Source organism: Stenella coeruleoalba (genome assembly GCF_951394435.1).
Source record: "Stenella coeruleoalba genome assembly, chromosome: 2".
Classification (NCBI taxonomy): Eukaryota; Metazoa; Chordata; class Mammalia; order Artiodactyla; family Delphinidae; genus Stenella; species Stenella coeruleoalba.
Window position 1 is genome coordinate 131,256,267 of NC_137147.1, and position 17,254 is coordinate 131,273,520.

The 17,254-nt window shown below is 39.6% G+C and overlaps 1 protein-coding gene across 2 annotated transcripts in view; it reads right to left on the minus strand.

The window, feature by feature from the left end:
- Window positions 1-1,383: 1,383 nt before the first annotated feature.
- Window positions 1,384-17,254, minus strand: part of ETFA (electron transfer flavoprotein subunit alpha) — an 88,624-nt gene continuing 72,753 nt past the window's right edge. The window contains exons 11-13 of one of the 2 annotated variants that reach the window (XR_013827090.1): window positions 15,834-15,914; window positions 4,461-4,654; window positions 1,384-2,720 (exon numbers count right to left, since the gene is read on the minus strand). Coding sequence is in view for 1 of the 2 variants with exons in the window: in XM_079913005.1 (XP_079769131.1) it covers window positions 4,616-4,654; window positions 15,834-15,914 (120 nt within the window). In the remaining variant the exon portion in view is untranslated. Of the gene's footprint in view, window positions 2,721-4,332; window positions 4,655-15,833; window positions 15,915-17,254 lie in introns of those variants that run through there. The other variant, XM_079913005.1, reaches the window with a different exon arrangement.

Here is a 17,254-nt window from a genome sequence, read left to right on the forward strand (position 1 = left end):
GGCACGGTGCAAAGGCCAAGCTCTCCAAACCTGAAGTCAGCTTAGGTTCCACATCTCAATTACTGCCTCTGCTCGGTTACCTCTCAGGGCATTTCTTCATCCAGAAAGTAGGGGTTAGTGATACCCCCTTTGGGGATCATAGTATTAGAGAAGGATATACAATGCACCTAGTAGGTTCTTAACAAGTAACATTTGCCGAAATTCTGGTTTGTGTTCTACCTCTACCATCTGCTTTATGCCTTTGGGCAAATCACCTCTCCCGAGACCCTGACTTCTTCACTGTTTCCTACCTTTTCCACCTCTCGGAGTAACTTACATGTAAGTGCTTTTATAAACCAAGGATTATCAGCAACTCTTCTTCATTTGGGTTTCCCACAAAATATTTTTAAAGCCCTAGGGCTATACGAATTGTGGCATTATATCACCCTATATGGGCTTTTTTTACAGGTTATCAGTCAAGTCTCCTTTAGTTCAGCAACAGCTAACCAAATCCATCTGTTACAATCAATAGTGTTCTCCGCGTTTCCCAGCCTCTTAAGCACACTTTTATGTGGACCAAAACAAAAACCCCTCTTACCCCCGTGAGAGACAGTGTGAAATGCAACCAAGCTGACTATCCCTTTCAGAAAGACAGCAAAGAGAGCACTTAGGGCTGAGGTTTCATTCAAAGCCCCCCAGCCCAGTACAGACACGCCCAGGCTCTGCCGGCAGCATGGCTCCCACTCTGTCCTGGGAGGAAGAGCCCCAGTCTCTGCCAGCCTCGCCCACAGCACCGGACCCATTTCCACAGTCTCAGGGGACCCATTCTGTACCCAAAGAGCTTTCAGCCAAACCCATCCGGGGCATAAGGCCAGAGGATTCCTGCAACAGCCTCCTAATCACTTCCATCTTCTCCTCCTCCCTCCATCTGTCCTGTACACACTGCCAGGTTATTTTATTCCTCTAGGTTATGTTATTCCTCCAGATCAGGTTACAGGCCTTCCTCTATATATGTCAATATCTCCCTGTTGCCCGGAGGGTGCTTCTTAAGACCTGTTCAGGTGTCAGGGCCTCAAGACGTCATATGCAGCTATTTGTGGAACATTCTGGACATACTGACATGTTTAATTCTAACATACAAACAAGGAACAGAACCACCAGCAGAGAGCATTTTTAAGGATCCAACACATGTCCACTAAACAAAAGCTGTGGAGGGTCAGTGGCTGCTGACCTCCTTAGTTAATATCTATTTGCTACCTGTTCATTCACTTTGGAATCTACTTATATTAAGACGACATAGCAGCAACCAAAGTTTTAGAAAAACGTATGCAAGAAAGACTTAGATTGGGAAATTCTATTATTTTTTTCCTGTAAATCAGGAAAAGACCTTTCACTGTACCATCCCCAGCCCAGCTCCTGAAATGGCAGTATTCCTTGAGGGCAAAGTTTGAGAACCACTGACCAATAAGGAAAAAGGACAAACTCCTCAGCCTATCAGTCAATGTCCTCTGCAATCTGGCCTTAACTACCTACCACCATCAACCCCTTTCCTGACGCCCTGTGTTTCCACCCGTCACTGCCTCACGCATCCACGTGAGCCCTTATCTGTTCTACTTCTGCCCCACATGCTAATATTAATGCCTCCACGCCCAAGGAATAACCACAGCTGGCCCACTGAGGGAGCTCGCCCTGTATGCGTTGACTACATGCTATCTGCTTTTCTAATCACTTGGGTCTCATCTTCCCTGGTAGCTGCAAATCTTGAGGGCCGGGGCTGTGCCTCTAACAGCTTGTATTCTCAGAGCCCAGGAGGAAGCTGTTCTCCCTGTCAGGACCACAAGCTTCAGGACAGTGGCTGGGCCAGACTTCCAGGTGTTTGCTCCAGCATCCCACACAGCACAGCTGGCGGATGAACCAGGGAATATGCCCCATAGTACTGCTGAGAGACCGTGGGACCAGGGGCAAAGCTGGGTTCTGTACTTTCTCAACTACTGGAAAGCTGAGACCAGGGCCCTCACTGGGCCTCAGTCCATAGAGTAAGGAGTTGTTCGCTTGATCTAAACGGCCCCAAGGACCTACTCAGCTCTGCCCTCACAGGGCTGCCCTTCTACATGCGTACTTTTGCTCTCTCAGGGACTCCGGGTTCTGCCTAATTAACCAAATTCCCAGGGGCCGTATGAGGTTAACCAAAGACCTCAAAAAACTAGGGAGAATAGAAAGCTACTCCTAACATCTTTCCCTACACTGCTTCCAGAGCTACTGCTCTGGGTCCTCAAGCCAGATGCAGGGGCAGTCATTTGGAACTGACAGCTTGGTTTCCAACAAAACATAAGGAAAAAAAGGGCACGTCAAATTGCATCTTCTGGCATATATGGTAGTTTTAACAATTTGCCCCCATCTCACACAACTGCCTTTTTAAGGTAAACTTTAAGTGGACACTTAGAGGGGCTTCTGAGTTGAACGAATTCCTGCTGGAAAGACAAGCCCAGAACACTGACTCTTCTCCTCAACTAGGATCCTGAGGATGTGCCCTGCCCACCCAGCACCAAGCACTGAGTGCCCTTTACCTGAGGTTACTGTGCAGCGACTCCCTGTTCCTTGAGCCGAAGTGAAGCAGAATCACATACTGGTGAAGCCACTGCTCTGAAGCCAAACTTCCTGGTTTCAAATCCTGGCTCTCATTTATAAGCTGTCTGAATTTGGGCAAGTTATATAACCTCTTTGTGCCTCAGCTTCCTCATCTGTAAAACAGGGATGATAATAATAGCATCTATCTTACAGGGTATTGTGAGGACTTACGGGGTTTAATATATTTCAAGTGTTAGAACGGTGCCTGACATATAGTAAGCGCCATATTTAATGCTATTATGATGGTGCTGAGTTGTACCCAGTAAATTAAGTGAACAGCTGCTTAGAGCTGGGGCAGGGCAGTCATGATAGGAGGGAGCCAAAAGGGAGAAAGACCAACCAGTTCAACCCTGAGGCTAGGAGCCACACAGAGATACCAGCTGGGGTGGTCCTCCGTGAGCCAGCACACCCTATATATACTGGGGGTACCTCTGCAGCCATCACCTTTGCTGTCTCTCCTCTTCCCCAGTTACAGTGTCCAATAGGGATGAGGAGTAAAAGGAGAAGGCAATGAGCAAGGTTAGCTTTCTTCGGAAGAGCCCCAAAGACAGCAAAAAGATATGAGAACTACTTTTGCAAGGGTGATTCAAACTGTGTGGCCTTGGACAAGTCACTTTACCTCCTTCACTTCTTCTCTGTGCCTCAGTATCCCTATCTGTCCAAGAGGTATGAACCTGATGATCATTCAGCTCTGCATTCTAGGATTCTACAGTTCTAGCAGAGCATCACTTTGATGCTCCTCTCATCTCATTAAAAGAAGGCAGAAATGCCAGTGTTTCACAGCAAATGATTATGACACATCAAAAAGGGTTCAACTAGTCAGTCCCAGGCTGGCCACACAAAGGGACTGGCTGGCCCCTCTGCTCCCTCCCCTTATGTATCACTAGTCACTTCCCATCTCTTCCCTGCCATTTTCCTTGTCAACTACTATACCTTCTGCAGATTGGCTTCAGGGTGGCAGTTCTCTTCATTCAACTTGCCTACTGACTCCTGGCCTTTCTATGACCCCAGATACCTGCCCACGCCTTCCTGCAGGCTTGGCCAAAGCCTCACCAGCCTCTGTTCTGTGGGCTGCATTCACACCAGCTTCTGGCCTCTTGCGACACTCTCAACCTCAGCCATGCCCTAGGGCAGCAGAGGGAGAGTGCCAGTGCTCACCACACATGTGGCCAACTCACATACCTGGCTGCTTTCTAAGACAGCCCAAAGGAAGCCACCAGAAGGGCAAAAGAAAAGCCAGAGCATTCTCTGAGCAGGACTTTAAACATTTACAATAATATCAAACTATCTGTTAGCATAAGAGGCCATACTGTCTCAAAGCAGCCCCTCCTTCTCCACTTCCCTCTCCTTTATAGACACAAAGTCCTATCAGCTGACAAAACCTTAAAATGAAATGGAAAATTAAATTAACTTCAGCCAACTAAATATATTCAGCAGGTTCAGGTTTAAGTCAGGTCTGCTTTTGTCACATTAGCTATGATTTTCGGAAGACTGGAATATATTTAAGATAATATCCATGCTTTGTGGCCATGCTTTTTTAACTCTCAATTTGCCATTCCAGTTCCCTTATCTGTTACTAGATTATGTTGATTAGGCTGGTGGCAACATTCATGTTTACAATTTTGCCTAAAACACAGAGCCTTCCGTGAACAACACAGGCAAAGATAAAATAATAAATTAACTTTCACTCCTTTTTTTCAATTTTCTCTCTTCCTTTACAAAGATACGCATATTTCTGGTAATAGTTTTAAAGCTGTGAAAAGGCTTTATTATATATTTTATTACAGAACTAGAAAATTTCAAAAAATAACTGTGTGGAACCACAAATAATTAAAAAGAAACATAATAATAACCCCATAAAAAAGCATTCTGGCGCCTGTTAGAATTTTTCCTCAAATTACAAAATGTAGCTCTCCACGCTTTCCAATGATTGTTACGTTAGCCATGAATTTCTATTTCAGCTGAATATACTTTGATACAATTTTCCTTCTTAAGACATGGTCATGGCTCATTTTTTCTTCAATAGTTCTGTCATTTCAGGAACAACCTGCAAATTAAAAAAAAAAAAGTTATTAGCAACTTGAGCCTTCATTGTGATATGGTCACAGCTCCTTAAGAAGTAAAAAGAGGCCAAAAGAAACAATGTGAATCACTACAGAGGTACAAAGTGCCCCCTTCTCTCCCCCACCCAGGAACTCCCAGTTCACCCAGTCTCTCTTCCCATCCATGGGGAAACTATAAACCTTGGGAGGGAAAGGTCACCTGGGACACATGGCTGGTAGGGCCAAAGCCCACTCATGGCCTAGGAGCCTTTCTGACACAACCTCAAACCTCAGAAAGGCACCACAGAAAATAGGAAGTCCAACTTTTCTCTGTGCTGAGAATAGTGTGTGTGTGTATATATATATATATATATATATATATATATATATATATATATATAAACATCTTTATTGTAGTATAATTGCTTTACAATGGTGTGTTAGTTTCTGCTTTATAACAAAGTGAATCAGTTATACATATACATATGTTCCCATATCTCTTCCCTCTTGCGTCTCCCTCCCTCCCACCCTCCCTATCCCACCCCTCCAGGCGGTCACAAAGCACTGAGCTGATCTCCCTGTGCTATGCGGCTGCTTCCCACTAGCTATCTACCTTACGTTTGTTAGTGTATATACATCCATGCCTCTCTCTCGCCCTGTCACAGCTCACCCTTCCCCCTCCCCATATCCTCAAGTCTGTTCTCCAGTAGGTCTGTAATGAGGTGGATAGACCTAGAGTCTGTCATACAGAGTGAAGTAAGTCAGACAGAGAAAGACAAATACTGTATGCTAACACATATATATGGAATTTAAGGGAAAAAAATGTCATGAAGAACCTAGGGGTAAGACAGGAATAAAGACACAGACCAAATAGTGTATATTTGTTACCTTCGTGTTTTCTAGCATTCTTCCTTCCCTCACTGCATTCCTGCCCTTCCTTCAAAGTCCACACCAGAGTCTCTTGCTTAGTCATGACTCCTGTCAACCTCCTCTAGTACTTGTTTTCTCATTGTTCATTCATTCATTCATCATTCATTTAACAAACACTGTGGCTGTTGTTCCTCAGCATATGTTACTATCTTCTGGCACATAAAAATGAGCTGCATGCTGAACATTACCCATCATCACTCTTTATTAAAATCAAGGCCTTGTGCTGATGCAGTGGCTGGTCAGCAGACACAGTAAGAAACCACAGTGAGGGAAACTGACCGAGTTGGCTCCCACCTTAAAAAGGATTAATTACTAACCCTTGGTCTTGGCAGTTTAGTGGCTGCAACTGGAGCTTTTGGCATGGAGCTGCTTTGTAACAGCCTGGACAACAGAGGAGGGCTACATGTGGGGACTGCAGGGGAATGTCACACAGAGCCCACCTGAAAACTAGCTGAGCCACTCATGTAAAATATCAATTACTCAGTCTTCCAAGGGGCTGTCGACTGCCCTAGCTCACAAAGATCCCAGCTGAACTCGCCACTGATGAATATAGCCTCTCAATTATTTAAGAGAGCTACATTTCCATTAGGTGGAAATAATGTGTTCGTACAAAATTTATTAAGGAAATTGTTGACATGTTGTTCCTTCCGAATGTCACTTTGTCTCCAGACTATTAAAAGGCCCATGTTTACCATGGAGCCAGGAGGCATTAGCTCAGGGGCAGCATTAAGTGCTGGCACCACTTCTCCCAGCTTTTCTCGGTGGAGAGACCATGAGCTTATGCCAGTCATACAGATGACATGCTAAATGAGCTTCATGTGGGACCTACGTGTTTCATGAAAAATAGGCTAGAGCCCAACTTCTTTTAAATAAAACATTAATTTGGTTTAGAACACAGTTTTTAAAAACCTTACAGAATGTCCCCCTGCCACGGTCCCCAAAAAAGAGTCGAAGGGTCTCTCTCTCTCCATCCTCTACATCCTTTTTATTAGATCAACCTCAGACTTTCCAAGCATACCACACAATGCCTTAGTTAGGAAAAAGAACATGTCAACTCAGTTTACTGAGTATCTGATGGTCTTAGCACACTGAAAGATCTGGATTCTTATTTTTATTCTATTTTAGATACTACAGAGGCAGTTCCCTATTCAGTAAGACCAAATGAGAGTGAATTTATGTTTAAAATACGATAATCTACTGATATAAGTCACAGCACAACTATATTTCACTCATTTACCTAGTATTTCCTCAGGATAAGCACTATGGGAGATAAAGAAGTTCAGGCCTGATTCCTGGCCATGAGGAGTTCCACTCACTATTTGGAGAGAAGAGCCAGAGGCCTATGAACAACCCAATTAGAAATGTGCTCATCTTCCACTGTAATGTAAGAGGATGAGAAGAACAGCACTAAAAGCTCCAAATTCAGGAGTCCTGAGGAAAGTTGAGACTGGTGCAGACTAAGAAAAATCAGGACATTACCATGGAGAAGAAAAAGATACTGAGCAAAAAAATAAGGAGGCAAACAGATAAACATTGCAGGTTCCAGAGACAGTAAAGGGATTAGAATGACTCCAGTGAATGACTATGCTGGGAAGAGGTGAAAAAGGTTTAAAAAGACAGGAGATATGCCAAGTCTAATCAATGGGAACACAATAGTCTCTCCAACGGAGATGGACAACTGGATATCCACACATACAAAAGAATGATGTTGGATTGGACCTTCCCCTCACACCATATACAAAAATTAATTCAACATGGATCCACAACCTAATTATAAGAGCGAAAACCATAAGACTCTTGGATCATGACAACAGATTCTTAGATATGACATCCAAAACATAAGCAACAAAAGAAAAAAAATAGATGAACTGGCCTTTATCAAAATTAAAACCTTTTGTCATCAAAGGACATTATCAAGAAAGTGAAAAGACAACCTACAAAATGGGAGAAAATATTTAGAAATCATATGTCTGACAAGGGTTTAACATCCAGAATATATGAAGAAACGTTACAACTCAACAACAAAAAGACAAACAATTCAATTAAAAAACGGACAAAGGACTTGGATAAACATTTCTCTAAAGAAGATATACAAATGGCCAAAAAGCACACATGAAAAATGCTCAATATCACTGGTCATCAGAAAAATGCAAATCAAAACCACAATGAGATACCACTTCACAACCATTATTAGGATGGCTATAATAAAAGACAATAACAAGTGTCAGCCAGTGTATGGAGAAACTGGGGCCCTTGTATATTATTTGGTAGGAATGTAAAATGAGGCAGCCACTTTGTAAAACGGTCTGACAGTTCTTCAAAATGTTAAACATAGAGTTATAAAGTAAACCAGCAATTCCATTCCTAGATATATATCCAAACAAGATGAATCAGTGCACAAAAACTCATACATGAATGCTCATGGCAGCATTATTTACAACAGACAAAACATGGAAACAACTCAAAAGTCTATCAACTGATGAATGGATAAACAGATTGTGGCATATCCATATAATGGCTATTACTTGGCAATAAAAAGGAATAAAGTGCTGATACATGCTAGAACATGGTGAACCTTTAAAACATTATGCTAAGAATCCAGCCACAAAAGACCATATTACATGATTCTATATCCAAGACTGGCAAATCTACAGAGACACAAAGTAGATTAGCTGTTGCCGGGGGCTGGGGAGAACGTGAATAGGGAGTGGCTGCTAATGGGTATGGGGTTTCCGCTCAGTGTGATGAAGATGTTCCAGAATTAGACAGTAGTGATGGCTGCATAACTCTGTGAATATACTAAAAAAAAAAAACCCCACTGAACTGTACATTTTAAAAGTGTAAATTTTACAGTATATGAATTACATCTCAGTAAAGCTATTATATTAAGAAGAAAACAAAGACCCCAAACTACCAGTCAGGTGGTGCCCTCTGCCCTATCACTCTAACTCTGATTATGATATTTACCATTTATTAAGCACCTGCTATGTAAATGTATGGTAGGAAATACAAACAGGTAGGCTAATATTTAACATAGACTATACTAGGTGCAGTATAATCTCATTTAATTCTCATTACAAGGTAGTATAATATTTATATTATCTATGAGAAAGCTTATATTCAGAGAGATTAAATAACTTGGCTAAGATAATTTAATTAGTATGTGCCCAAGACAGAATATGAAACAAAGCTCATAATTACCATACCATGTTATTTGTCATATGAAGAAAAAAAAAAAACTTGTCCTAACTCATATGATTGTTGAAGGGTAAAGTGAAAGGATGAATATAAGAAAATAAAATGTTATGCATATACATTTTTACTCCAGACATGATGAAATTTGGTGGACACAGTATCCCTTAGAGAATTATTAGTCTAACAGCTATATACACTTGTTATGTGTGATACAGTTTGAAATTTTTAATTTTTAAACAAAAATTTGATCTAAAAAAGCCCTTTTTATACAGCTATTATTTGACTTATGATGTTATTTTAAGATCATAATCCCAAATAGATAATAATTTTCATTCATCATTTGCATACTTGTATTTTTCAAGTTGTTATACCTTTAAATATTTGATTTTTAAAGAGAGGGTGGCTCCAGTGAGAAGTATATTCACTGAGCCACCCTGTCTCTTCTTCTGTCAGAATTACTATAATATTCATCTGGAATCATTCTGATTTCAACTGAGAAAACAATTTGATTTCTATCTAGTTCTGCCTTGGCTGCTAGTCTGTCAAAGATGTGGTTCTATTTACTGCAACTTATCTAAGGTACAGGAGTAGCAGTGAACCACCCAGCTGTGGTACCTGATGAGCTGGAAAGGCAGAGTGATGAGAAAACGAACAGAATCAGGAGCCTGGCTTAGTTGTGCCAATAACTTGCTGAGCAGCTTCTCCAAATCACATCTCTCTGGGACACAGACAACTTAAGAAGAACACACCCTGCATGTTACTCATATATTAATAAATGGGAGGCTGCAACTCAAGCAGAATTTTTAGTATCTTCTTTGTTTTTCCCCAAACTGCATTTTTAAGGACTGATTTTCTCACTTTGTATTAATCAAAGGCATATATAACTGTACTTCAGAACTTCTGAGCTGCATGAGATAGACACTACCGTAATTCTAGCTAAAGGCAAATAAAAATTATGTCTTACTCCAAATAGTCTCCCTATAGTCAAATGTGGACTTCTTAAGGGATGGAAGATGATACTCCAAGCAAATGGCAGCCAAAAGAAAGTGTAGCTACACTCATATCAGACAAAAAGACTTCAAGACAAAAAAATTAACAAGAGACAAATTGGATAATGTATAATGAAAAAGGGGACAGCTCATAAGAAGACACAACTTATTAACATATATGCACCTAACAGAGGAGCACCAAAATATATAGAACAACTATTAACAGACCTACAGGGAGAAATTGACAGCAACACAGTAATAGTAGGAGATCCTACTTACATCAACCAATAGATAATTCAGACAGAAAGTCAATAAGGAAAGAGCAGCCTTAAATGAAATGTCAGATCTGATTTGATAGATTTGTACAGAACAGGCCATCCAAATGCAGCAGAATACACATTCTTCTCAAGTGCACATGGAGTTTTCTCAAGGATAGACCATATGCTGTAACACAAAACAACTCTCAATACATTTAAGAAGACTGAAATCATATCAAGCATCTTTTCTGATCATAATGGTATGAATCTAGAAATCAACTACAAGAAGAAAGAAAGAAAAAAATCATAAAAATGTGGAGAATGAACAACATGCTACTGAACAACTGTTGGGCCAATGAGGAAATCAAAGGAGAAATAAAAAATTACCTGAACACAAAAGAAAATGAAAATATGACATACCCAAATCTATGGGATGGAGCAAAAGCAGTACTGAGAGGGAAGCTTATAGCAACACAGGCCTACTTCAAGAAACAAGAAAAATCTCAAATAAACAATCTACCCTCACACCTAAAGGAACCAGAAAAAGAACAAACAAAGCCCAAAGTCAGTAGAAGGAAAGAAATAATAAAGATCAGAGCAGAAATAAATGAAATAGAGACTAAAATATGATAGAGAAGATCAGTGAAACTAAGAGCTGATTATTTGAAAAGATAAACAAAATTGACAAACTATTAGCTAGACTCACCAAGAAAAAAAGAAGGCTCTGATAAATAAAATGAACAAAAGAGGAGAAATAACAATGGGTACCACAGAAATACAAAGGATTATAAGAGAATATTATGAACATATGCTAACAAACTGGACAGCCTAGAAGAAATGGACAAATTCTTAGAATCATACTACTTTTCAAGACTAAATCATGAAAAATAGAGAAAGTGAATAGACCAGTCACTAGTACAGAGACCGAAACAGTAATAAAAAGCTCCCCAGAAAACAAAAGTTCAGAACCAGATGGCCTCACAGGTGAATTCTACTAAATATTCAAAGAAGATTTAATACCCACCCTCCTCAAACTATTCCAAAAAACTGAAGAGGGAACGTTTCCTAACTCATTTTATGAGGCCAACATCATCCTGATACCAAACACAGACACAGAAAACACAAAAAAAGAAAATTACAGACCAATCTCTCTGATGAATATAGATGAAAAAATCCTCAACAAAGTATTAACAAACCAAATACAACAATACATTAGAAGGATAACACACCATGATCAAGTGAGATTTATTCCAGGAATGCAAGGATGGTTCAACATCTGCAAATCAATTAACGTGACACACAACATTAACAAAATGAAGGACAAAAACCATATGATCATCTCAACAGATGCAGAAAAAGCACTTGACAAGATTCAACATCCATTTATGGTAAAATCTCTCAATAAAGTGGATGCAGAAAGAATGTACTTCAACATAATAAAGGTCATATGTATCAAACCCACTAACATCACACTCAGTGGTGAAAAACCAAGTTATCCCTCTAAAATCAGGAACAAGACAAGGATGCCCACTCTCACCACTCTTATTCAACATAGTACTGGAAGTCCTAGCCAGAGCATTTAGGCAAGAAAAAGAAATAAAAGGCATCCAAACTGGGAAGGAAGAAGTAAAAATGTCACTATTTGTGGATGACATAATTTGATATATAGAAAACCCTAAAGATTCCACCAAAAAACTATTAGAAGTAATAAATGAATACAGCAAAGCTTCAAGGTACAAAATCAACACACAAAAATCTGCTGTGTTTCTACATACTGCCAATGAACTAGCAGAGAGAAATTAAGACAACAATCCTGTTTACAATCACAACAAAAAGTATAAAATACCCAGTAATATATTTAACCAAGGAAGTGAAATACCTGTACAATGAAAACTGTAAGACATTGTTGAAAGAAACTGAAGAAGACATAAATAAATGAAAAGATATTCCATGCTCAGAGACTGGAAGAATTAACACTGTTAAAATGTTGATACTGCCCAAAGCAATCTACAGATTCAATGCAATCCCTATCAAAATCCCAAGGACATTTTTCACAGAAATAGAACAAAAAATTCTAAAGTTTACATGGAACATAAAAGCCCCCCCCCAAAACAAAAGCAATCCTGAGGAAAAAGAACAAAGCTGGAGGTATCCCATGTTCTGATTTCAAACTATATAACAAAGCCATAGTAATCAAAACAGCATGGTATTGGCACAAAAACAGATACACAGATCAGTGGAAGAGAATAGAGAGCCCAGAAATAAACCCACACATATATAGAAAATTAATTTATAATGAAGGAACAAAGAACATACAATGGAGAAAGAATAGTCTCTTCAATAAATGGTGCTGGGAAAACTGGACAGCCATAGGCAAAAAAATGAAAATAGACCATGCCCCACACAAAAATCAATTCAAAATGGATCAAAGACTTGAATGTAAGACCTGAAACCGTAGTAGTACTCCTAGAAGAAAACATAGGCAGTATGCTCTTTGATATTAGTCTTAGCAACATCTTTCCAGATATGTCTCCTCAGGCAAGGCAAACAAAAGCAAAAAATAAACAAATGGCAAACTAAAAAGTTTCTGCATGACAAAGGAAATCATTGATAAAATGGAAAGACAACCTATGAAACAAGAGAAGATATCTGCAAATCATATATCCAATAAGGGGTTAATATCCAAAATATGTAAAGCACTCATACACCTCAACAACAACAAAACAAAACACCCTCATTAAAGAATGGGCAGAGGAGCTGAATAGACATTTTTCCAAGGAAGACATATGGATGGCCAACAGGCACATGAAAAGATGTTCAACATCACTAATTATTAGGAACTTGCAAATCAAAACCTCATTTCTGTTAGAATGACTATTATCAAAAAGGCAAGAAATAACAAGTGTTGCTGAGGAAGTGGAGAAAAGGGAACCCTCCTGCACTGCTGGTGGGAATGTAAATTGGTGCAGCCACTATGGAAAAAAGCATGGAGATTCCCCCCAAAATTAAGAATAGAACTACCACATGAACCAGCTATCCCACTCCTGGGTATTTATCCGAAGAATACAAAAACACTAACTTGAAAAGATATACCGGTATTTCAAATGACCCATATACAAGGACCTACTGCATTGCACAGGGAACTCTGCTCAATGTTATGTGGCAGCCTGGATGGGAGGGAACTTTGGGGGAGAATGGATACATGTATATGTATGGCTGAGTTGCTTTGCTGTGCACCTGAAACTATCACAACATTGTTAATCGGCTATACTCCAATATAAAACAAAAAGTTTTTAAAAATTTTAAAAGAAGAAAAGATATATGGGGACTCCTGAGTTCACTGCAGTATATTTACAATAGCCAAGATAGGGAAACAACCTAAGTGGCCATCAAACAGTGAATGGATAAAGAAGATGTGCTGTATACATATACAATGGGATACTATTCATCCATAAAAAAGATGAAATCTTGCCATTTATGACAACATGGATGGACCTTGATGGTATTATGCTAAGGAAATAAATCAGAAGGAGAAAGACAATTTCACTCATGTGGAATATACCCCCCCCCCCACCAAAACAAAGTAAATGAACACACCAAATAAAAACAAACACATAGAATCAGAGAACAGAATAGTGGTTACCAGAGGGGAAGGGGCTTGGGGGAGGGTGCAATGAGTAAAGGGGATCAACGGTATGGTGATAGGTGGAAACTAAATTTTTGGTGGTCAGCATGCTGTAGGGTATACAGAAGTAGAAATATGAAACTTATATAAACTTATATAATTACTGAAACTTATATAATGTTATAAAACTATGTTATCTCAATAAAAAAATTTTTCAAAAAATTTTTAAAAGTGCACTTCTTAAAACACCAAAAATAGCTTGAGAATCTCAGGTTGGAAATCAGCTGACTGGATGATCTTTGAGGTCCCTTTCCACTTTTACTGTCCTAGGACTCTGAATGAGATATCTCTTTGATCATGTGCATGCGCACAAACACACACACACACATACAATACAGATACATACACTCTCTCATGTTAATGCACAATGTGTGGGACACCACTGCATCTACCATTGCTACAAAGATAACAATGATATCCTGCCTTGAGGCAGGAGCATCTTTATAGCAATAATAGATGCAATGGTGTCCCACACAGTATGAACATCACAAATTTCTGACTGTCTAACACTTCATTCTTTTATCCGGTAAGCCCCGCATGTAAGTAGCAATACATAGTACACAAGCAGACAGAATAACATAACTTAAAATAAACAAAATTACTTATAGATTTACTCAAATATTCTCGAGGAAAAATAAAAGGTAACTACAGTAGATGCCTGTCTGCAAACATATCAACATGATACATGGTTAAGGTTCAGAAAGTGTTTGCTTTCATTTTTAAATTAAAAGGTCTTTATCCCTTTATCTGTATCTCACTGGAACTAAATGCTTTCTACTTGAACAAAGGTATTATTATACAGAAATACAAAAACATTTATCTTTTTCATACTAACTTTTCCTCCCACTGGGATATCTTGGTCAAATGACTGCCACTACTGTTTGTTCTTACATAGTTGGGCCAGGTCACAGGAGCAGCTAACCTACCTAAACCCTAAATTTCAGATACAGAACCCCAGGATCACAGAAGAGGGGGTGTATTTTTCCCATGCAATATACAGGCTCTTTTGGGAGCGGGGAGGTTCCATGGGGAAAGCTGCCCTATGCTGACCCAGGACAACAGCCCCAATTATAGTCTCTCCATGAAGTCTGGACCATTACTGAATAATTCTGAGCATTTGAAGGGCCCATCTTTCACTGAGCATGAACACACACTTCAAAATACAGATGTGCTCTCAAAGTGTACTCATTAGTTCATCTGGATCATAAACAGTGCTGGAGAAGCCATGGTAATGGGCCAATCCTCTTGCTGGGGAGACCACCCCTGGCTCTGTTCTCAGGTTGCAGCCTCTCCATTAAGGCCCACAGTAGCTCATTATACTTCTATGTGAGGGGTTCCTCACTCCAGTAAACCCAGGGTTGGATGCTACTTTCAGAGCCTCAATTCCCGCATGAGTGATTTCTGCACAAGGTGACCTGGAAGCCAGTAGACAGGCCCTGAGGGACAAAAAGAGGCCAGGCTATGCATAAGCTATGACCTTTAAATGTGGCCAAATGAATATCAGGTGCTCAACAATATCACTAAACTAATTCTCTCACAGAGAGGGCAAATACAGGGGTGGTAGCAGGGTAGAAGGAACACTCAAAAAAACGAAGAGTGCGAGGAGTGGGAAATAAGTGTCCTTCTCTACAGCTGTCACTGTTAGGAAGGCCTGTGACTCTCAAACACAGCAAGCAGAGCATACTTGCTGAGTAGATAAAGTGGACTTGAGTGCCCACTCATCCCATGAAAAGCTATAGCATCACTAGTAAATCTCTGAATGAGGGGTTATGATGTGAATTTCTTTAAGGTACCTGCCAAATATGGTTCTAGGTTATAATTACTTGAGTCATTTCACACTGTATACTAACTTGGCATATGAGATGCCAAGAGCCATGTGGATATTTGAAAGACAATATGGACTTCTTAAAGGGAAAGTTATAATGCTCTATATAAACATCATATATTAAGCAGAACAACTCTTCACTTTAAGTAGTTCAAAACTGCGTATATTAATATATACATACACAGACAGACACAGATACACAAACACACAATGTTTTCCTATAATAGCTTCCTCCCTGACCAACTCCTGGAGGTTGTTGGATGACAACCTAGATAACAGCCATCACTCTCAAGGCCAACTTACCTTAAATAAATCTGCAACTATTCCATAATCTGCCACTTGAAAAATTGGAGCTTCTGGGTCTTTGTTAATAGCCACAATTGTCTGTGAAACAAAAAGAGAGTTTGGCCTTTATAAGAAAACATACCACACAGATTGATGGTTCTATTCTAACTTCCCTAACAAATTTGTATTCTTAAAAATGTCTACCATATAAGATTAGTTTGATTAATGTATGCCAATATTGTAAGTTTAGAAATTTCTGGATTGGAACATAACAAGATTATCTCCCACCCCCACCACTAGCCCACTGCAGTATTAAAAAGGTTTTAAATCATTATTTTTTAAAGTTATTTTTTTACTTATAAAAATAAATGTTTTAGGTAAGTAACAAATCAGAGGAGAGGATTCTGGGAAGACAGCCAACTAGGAAGCACTGGGAATCTGTCTCCTCACGTACACTACAACTGAACTGGCAGAATCTTTCTAATGTAACCATTTTGGAACTTTGGAATCTATTAAAGGTTTGCAACTTCCAGGGGAAGACTTGCATGGTAAACTGTAGCTCTTAGCAAAATAGTTGCTACCCACCCCCCAACTCCCAGCCCTAGTGGCAGGTAGCTGTGCACATGTTCCTGGGGCAGCTTTCACACAGCTTACAGGAGCCAGAGTGGGCAAAAAGGACGCTGTTCTCCAAATATTGAGGATCTGTGCTTTGATCATGGAATGCTGCTTCTGATCACAAAGGTGCAAAGAGGACAGTGGCTACTGCTGTTGTACCTTAACCATCATTGTTCACGCCTTCCCCCTCCCGTCAAAGTTATTTCCAGGAGACTTAAAGGATCAGTGCTCTTCATTTTTCTCTTTTTCCCCTTTTGGGAGCCAGACATTAAAGCCTAGGACACTGAAAAGCAAATGCATATCAGGAGAAAACTACAAAGTGACCACACAGGCCCAGGGAAAGGCACAGGCTCTGAAAAGACCCAAGAAGACAGTAAGTTTATACCTCAGGTAAATATGTGGCACAGAGACAGCCTACAACAATCAAAAAAACAAGAACAATAATAAGCAAAAACAATAACCAAAAACCCAGCAAATCTGGGGAAAAAGGAGAACCTGATTTCCAGATACCACATTATTAGATTCAAGCGTCCAGTTTTCAACAAAAAAAATCACAAAGCATACAAAGAAACAAAAAAGTATGGCCTATTCAAAGGAAAAAAAAAAATCAACAGAAACTGTTCCTGAAAAAGACCTGATGGCAGATCTACTAGACAAAGACTTTAAAACAGTCATCTTACAGATGCTAAAAGAACTAAAGGAAGATGAGGAGAAGGTCAAGAAAACAATGTGTGAACAAAATGGAAATAGTGATAAAGAGAAAACCCAAAAAGAAACCAAAAAGACATTCTGGAACTGAAAAGTACAAAAACTGAAATGAAAAA